The sequence below is a fragment of the Chinchilla lanigera genome, unplaced genomic scaffold (assembly GCF_000276665.1).
Source record: "Chinchilla lanigera isolate Chin_1 unplaced genomic scaffold, ChiLan1.0 scaffold00083, whole genome shotgun sequence".
NCBI classification, from domain to species: Eukaryota; Metazoa; Chordata; class Mammalia; order Rodentia; family Chinchillidae; genus Chinchilla; species Chinchilla lanigera.
In genome coordinates, this window is record NW_004955484.1 from 3161393 (window position 1) to 3168406 (window position 7014).

Genomic DNA, 7014 nt, shown 5'->3' on the forward strand with positions numbered 1-7014 from the left:
GTAACAATATACAATGTATTAACCATTGTTACCTGCCTATTTTGCTTTGAAATTTTAGTGTTTTTTTTTTACCCTTTAGTATAAAAAAAGTTAAAAAGAAAAAGAAATGCAGAATGTACAGCTCACTGGCTGTAATCAAAATAAAAAAATCTCTCCAATTCTTTCTTCCATGTGTTCTACAGAGGGTCATGTAGAAAGGATGGGTTACAATGAAGGGAGAAGAGGTTTTGAAGATTCATTAGAAGGTTATCAGTATTAAAAAATCTTCCACGTGTCAAGAAAAACCAAGCAGTCTCCTAGGAAAATGAAAAAAAGAGCCTCACTTAAACCAGCTCTTCATGGAAGAAATTCAGATGGCTACTGAGTATCACAAAAACATGCTGCACCTCATGGGTTTTTGGGGAAGTCCAGAAGTGGAAACCCAGCCCTGCTCAGCTGGGCAGAAGCCAATGTCTGATCGTGGTCAGTGCCAGCAAGTCAGGAATGCGGTGCGTGCTTGTTGACCACAGTTGGGCTTTGCCTACAGGAACCCAAGAGGGACACCCTCGTGACGGACATAGCCCTCATGGTCCAGAGTGCAGTCTTTGCTTTAGGGCCTCAGCATTTTCTCATTTTGTTTCTGTTACGCAGATTGTGCCTGTTGCTGTTTGTCACAGTAGATACAAAAACAGAACCTGAGAAACTTTAGAAGTCACATTTAGTAATTTAAAAATAATGAAACTCAATGGTAGAGTCTTTGCCTAGTATGTATAACTCACGTTAATATAAATAATAGCCAGAGGGGCTGGGGATTTAGCTCAGCGGCACAGTGCCTGCCTGGCAAGCACAAGGTCGTGAGTTCAATTCCCGGTACCGGAGAAAAACAAAAACAAAAAAAAAATCAGTCAATCAATAAGTAATAGCCAGGCATAGTGGCCGATGCACTCAGCAGGTTAAGACAGGAGGATCGGTGCAAGTTCAAGGCCAGCCTGGACTACGTAGCAAACAAAATGAATAAAAATAATAATATGTCAAACAAAAAATGATGATACGTCTTTATGAATGCTATACCCAGACTAAACAAATGGTAATTAAGGTAGTTGCCCATAGATAGTGGCGCATACATGTAATCACCGCATTGAGGAGGCTTAGGCAGGGAGAGTATTATGAATTAGAGGCCAGCCTGGGCTCTACAGTGAGTTTAAGGCCATTGTGGATTACATGGTGAGACTTTCAATAAACAAACAAGAAAAACTGAATTGCAGGTGTTAATACCACAACCAAATTCAAGTTTACATACCTGGGGAGACTCTCCTGAAAGCACTTACAACTTTTACAAAATTCAGGTTTTTTTCTCTTGATAGCTCAGGTGTTATAATGATAACAAATGTAGTTGATTTTTTTTTTCATTGAAGAGACAGCTTTTTTCTCCCATTCCCAAGCTTTCTCTGATGATTTTAAAAAAGCATATATCTAATTCTCAACTGGAATATCTATAGTTTGCCTATCAGTTTACAAACAAAAATGGATAGTTTATTTCACCATATAAGTAATAAAAATAGGCTTTTTCTGAAAAGTCACTGCATTTTGGCAAATGTAACAAAAGCATCCTATCTAGAAATTGTGCCAGGCATGGTGGCGCACGCCTGTAATCCCAGCCCTCAGGAGGCCACCATACAAATAATAAAAATAGGCTTTTTCTGAAAAGTCACTGCATTTTGGCAAATGTAGCAAAAACATCCTATCCAGAAATTGTGCCAGGCGTGGTGGTGCACTCCTGTAATCGCAGCACTCGGGAGGCTGAGGCAGGAGGATCACTGTGAGTTTGAGGCCACCCTGGGCTACAAAGTGAGCTCAAGGCCAGCCTGAACTTCATAGCGAGACCCTGTCTCAAAAAGACAAAGAAAAAAAAAGAACAGAAATTATGAAGTTGGGTGTTCTCAAACCGGTAGGCCTAAATGCACAAGTGAAGTGTACAGAAGTGCGTGCCTGCCCTGGATTGTTTTCTGCCACGGCTTTCATTTTGTGTGAGGAGCTAACATAGTCACTGCATTTAGCTTAGCGTTTGTGAGCCATTTGATCTTACGGACAGGCAATGGGCGCTGGGAAACTGCCTTTTTGTTACATGGGGGTTTGAACCCAGGAGTGCTGTTACTCTGTTAATTATATGTGTATCTGTCTGTATATACATGCTATATATATATACCATTGTGCTATGTATATTTTTTTGAGATTATTGTTTTCATACTTTATTGGTGTTATCCATTAGGTGCATTGTATTTTGCAGATCAGTTACTTGTGTGTGCATATTTTGGGTACATCGAAAAATTTCTGATAGTGGAAGCATTGTTCAGAGGTCATGTGCAATAGTAATTTTGATAAATGGTTGTATCAGTTTCAACTTAATCCAGCTTGAGAGTTTGACAGTAATGTAGTATGTACGTCAGACTTGGCAAATGCTGCTGTCAAGAGTGAGTTTCTCCATGTGTATAAACATCTCTTATGAGTATGATGGTGATATTAATACTTTCAAATTTTTAAATTTTTATTAGTACATGTGAGCAGTACATAATGAAAACTTTCACCTTGGGGAGTTGGTACATGTACATAAGACATCTTTTTGGGGCTGGGGATTTAGCTCAGCGGAAAAAGCGCCTGCCTGGCAAGTGCAAGGTCGTGAGTTCGGTTCCCGGTACCGGAGAAAAACCAAAAAAAAAAAAAAAGACATCTTTTTACGTTTCCTCCTTTTTTTTTTTTTTTTTTGAGGTGTAACCCAGCAGTCTGGTTGAAACAAGTTTGAGAGTACTGTAGTATTTTTTAAACAGAGAGTTGTACTTACAAAAACCAGCCAACATAAGTGGAATCACTAGAGACCAGAGCAAAAAAAATCACTGTGCCAAGATCCTGGGAGACTTGTGTGATGTGAAATTATAGGAGAGAGTATAAGGGAAGTGACACCTGCTGAGGGTCCTCTGTGTGGAATTTGATGCTGACCACAGGTCACTGAGACAGGTGTCTTTCTACCCACATCACAGTTGAAGAAGGCAGGGAGGGCTTGAGGGTAGAACTTCCATAGTTTGAAATCTGGTATTAGCTTGTTCTGCTAGTCCTAGAAGTACAGGCCAGGCTTTGATTCCCAGAGCTGGCTTTGCCTTGGAAACACCCGCAGCAAACATCTCATCTCCACAGTGGAAAGAGGTCAGAAGATCAGCGAGCAGATTGTCATTGGCACCCCTGGGACCGTCCTGGACTGGTGCTCCAAGCTCAAGTTCATTGACCCCAAGAAGATCAAGGTGTTCGTGCTGGATGAAGCCGACGTGATGATAGCTACGCAGGGCCACCAGGATCAGAGCATCCGCATCCAGAGGTAGGCGCTCGGGCCGGGGCCGGGAGGAGCTTCCAGGGCCTGCTCTTGCGTCTGGGGGTCTCTGTCCTCTGGGCCAGCAGCAGCGTTGGTTTGTGGGTCCCTTCTACATCAGCACTGACGGGACTCCCAGCCTGGGCTGTGACAGGAGTCCTGGGACCCGGTACTGCCCTGTGCCTCCTGGGTCTGCCGCTCCTCCCCCACCCGGCTTCTTGGGCCCCTTAGGCCTGGTGTGGTTAGAGCCCATCGGAGCCGGGGGACCGGGCTTCTGCTCCTTGCGGTGACACCCGCAGGATGTCCTCCTTGCAGGATGCTGCCCAGGAACTGCCAGATGCTGCTGTTCTCTGCCACCTTCGAGGACTCTGTGTGGAAGTTTGCCCAGAAAGTGGTCCCAGACCCCAACATCATCAAGCTGAAGCGCGAGGAGGAGACGCTGGACACCATCAAGCAGTACTACGTGCTGTGCAACAACAGAGACGAGAAGTTCCAGGCCTTGTGCAACCTCTATGGGGCCATCACCATCGCTCAGGCCATGATTTTCTGCCATGTGAGTAGCAGCTGGGCCTGCGGGGGCTGCCCATGCCCTCCCGGCCAGCCCCACCCACCAGATTCCACTGTGTAGGGAGAACGGAAGTGGTTTGTAAAGGGACAGTCCGTATTACTAGCATTTTCTTATGACAGTGGTTTCTCTTGTGCTAGGGTCTTGCTTTGTAGCCCAGGTTGGCCTTGAACTTCCTGCAGTCCTCCTACCTCCGCTTCCCAAGTGGTTGGATTACAGGTGTGCACCACTACGCCTGGCTCTGTACTAGCAGCATTCTGAGAAATACCTAGCCTAAACATAAAGCTTCCTGAACTGCATACCTTATTGGTAGGTGGTGGTGTTACTGTAAAACCCAAGAGAATCTGCTATTTCAGGAAATAAATTTAGTAAGATGGTTATTAAATTAATATATATAGTTTACCAATCTGAAACAGGAAACACTTAGAAAATAGATCTTTTTTATAATAGCAAAAGCAAATCTGAACATATATAAAATATATACTATATATAGCAATTGCTCTTTTGAGAGAAGGTCTCACATGTAATTCAGGCTGGTCTTGAACTCACTAGCCTAGGCTGGCCTCAAACTTGAGGCGATCCTCCTGCCTCAGGCTCCCAAGTGCTTATAGATTTACACCATCATACCTGGGCTGTTTGTTTTTTGAGACAAAGTCTCACTATGTGGCCAAAGCTGGCCTTGGACTCAAAGCGATCCTCCTGCCTCACCACCTTCCAAGTGCTGTGATTAGTGGCGTGGACCACCACAGCCAGTAGAATAGTGTTAAGGAATAAGACAGGTCACCCCATGTTGGTGCAAGACTTGTTCCTGTGATTTTTAGGGTCTTTTTGTTTTTTAAAGTAAAAAGTCTCTCAACTTCAGGTTAAAACAGTCAAACTCACAAAACAGGTAGAAAAAAAGACGTAAGTCTTCTGCTTGTCAGCATTTGGCCACTTCTGCTGCAGTTATCCCATATGCCACATGTGTAGAAGTTATTTTTGCTCCGTCCTTGTGGAGTTAGTTGTAAACATGTAAACACCTAACCCTTACGAGAGCTTTTCCCACATGGCCACAGTGCCATCTTCATACCCTTCACGATGATAGAGGAACGATCTCCAGTTTTCTTCCCAAGTGCTGGGGATGGAAACTAGGGATGCTCTACAACTAAGCTACGTTCCTAACCCTTTTTATTTGGTAAGATAGGGTCTTGCTAAATTGCTGGACTTGCCATCTTCCTGCCTCAGCCTTCTAGGTAGCTGGTATGATGGCCATGTACTACCGTGCCCAGCTTTGTCATTGCCTGAAACACAGTCCACTGACTACTTTTTTGCACATGGAAGGATGTTTCTCATGCTTTTTGTTGTGGTAAACATATGAGCCAGTCCAGGCTTGTTCATTGCATGTCACTGTGCTGTCTCTTGAGACTCCCTTAGTCTGGAACACCCCCCACACACACTGCCTTTTAGAACATGGCCATCTTAGAGTGCAGCTAAGAGTCTGGTGTTATTTCCTCCATTTTCCCCCTTATGATCTATCCAGGTTCAATTTAATTTTATTATTTATTTGTGAATGTGCTTGGTGCTGGGGACTGATCACAAGATCTTCACACTGAGCTACATTTCCTGGCACTTACTTGTTTGTTTGTCTGTGGCCAGGGCCTTCCCAGTCAGCTATCCCCAGACCATTTGTGTTTTTTTGTTTTTTTGTAGAGACAGTTGTTAAGTTGCCTAGGGTGAGCTTGAATTTGTGATTCTCCTGCCTCAGCCTCCCAGAGGACTGGGATTACAGGCATACACCACCGTATGCTTGCCTGCTTGTTCATTTATTTATAATACCAAGGACTGAATCAAGGCCCTTCACACTGAGCTACATCCCTAGTATTTTTTGGTTTTCTTTTTTAGCAGCAAGATCCAAAGATATACTTGAAAGAGAAAAGACATGACACTCCGCAGGGCAAGAGAGGGCCAGTGAGGGTACTTCATGGTCCCAGCCGCTTTTTTCAGATAGGATCTCTCTCACTTGCCCAGGCTAGATTAGAATTTGCAGTCTTCCTGTCCCAGTCGCCAAGAGTGAAGAGATTACAGGTGTGCACTGCCATGCCCAACTAGGTTGAATACCTTTATAGTAGAAACATTTCTGTACAATTATTACCGAGGTGACGCACTTACTTCTATTGCACCACATCAGGTTGGTAATTTTAGGAAATTTAACCCTTAACTGCTAAGTTTCAGGTCATCTTCCAGATCAGAGAGTACTTTGAAGTTCTTTGCTTTTTCAAAAACACTTTTTTTCCTGCAGACCCGCAAAACAGCCAGTTGGCTGGCAGCAGAGCTCTCGAAAGAAGGCCACCAGGTGGCGCTGCTGAGCGGCGAGATGATGGTGGAGCAGAGGGCCGCCGTGATCGAGCGCTTCCGAGAGGGCAAAGAGAAGGTGCTGGTGACCACCAACGTGTGCGCCCGAGGTGAGCAGAGACGGCCCTGGCCGCCAGGCTCGAGGTCGCGGGCCCCAGTGGCGAGAGAAGTCTTCGCGTGCCGGACACTGGGGGGTGTGGGGCGGTGGCGACCGCTCTTTCTAGGAGAGCCTGGACTCTGCTCCAGCAGAAGGGAAGCCAGGAGCCCCGGCCTGGCGGGAGGAGCTGCTCAGGCTCTGCCTGCTTGGGAAAGGACCTGCTCCCCACGCAGCACCAGCTCCGTGTGTTCCGCTGTCTGCCAGACTTTCTGATTGCCCGGGCTTGTTGCGCCTGCCAGACGGAGCCCGTCTTCCTCCTCGGGGAGCGCTGCCACAGGCCCGTGGGTGCCGTCTCGTGCCCACAGCGCGGGGTCCCGGCCTCCCCTTCCACCCAGAGTGGGTGGGTGTGCGTGGCTGGCTGGGTGCCGGTGACTTTGCCTCCTGCCCTGACTCCCCTGCGCACCCCACCCTTCCTGCAGGTATCGATGTGGAGCAGGTATCTGTCGTGATCAACTTTGATCTCCCCGTGGACAAGGACGGGAACCCCGACAACGAGACCTACCTGCACCGGATCGGGCGCACCGGCCGCTTTGGCAAGAGGGGCCTGGCCGTGAACATGGTCGACAGCAAGCACAGCATGAGCATCCTCAACAGGATCCAGGAGCATTTCAGTGAGTCGCGGGG

General features: G+C 46.5%; 1 protein-coding gene across 1 annotated transcript in view; it reads left to right on the plus strand.

The window, feature by feature from the left end:
• LOC102030315 (ATP-dependent RNA helicase DDX19A) overlaps window positions 1-7014 on the plus strand; it is a 27310-nt gene that overhangs the window by 18849 nt on the left and 1447 nt on the right. The window contains exons 8-11 of the mRNA XM_005403476.2: window positions 3169-3346; window positions 3653-3890; window positions 6181-6343; window positions 6810-7001. Of these exons, the coding sequence (XP_005403533.1) occupies window positions 3169-3346; window positions 3653-3890; window positions 6181-6343; window positions 6810-7001 (771 nt within the window). The remainder of the gene's footprint in view (window positions 1-3168; window positions 3347-3652; window positions 3891-6180; window positions 6344-6809; window positions 7002-7014) is intronic.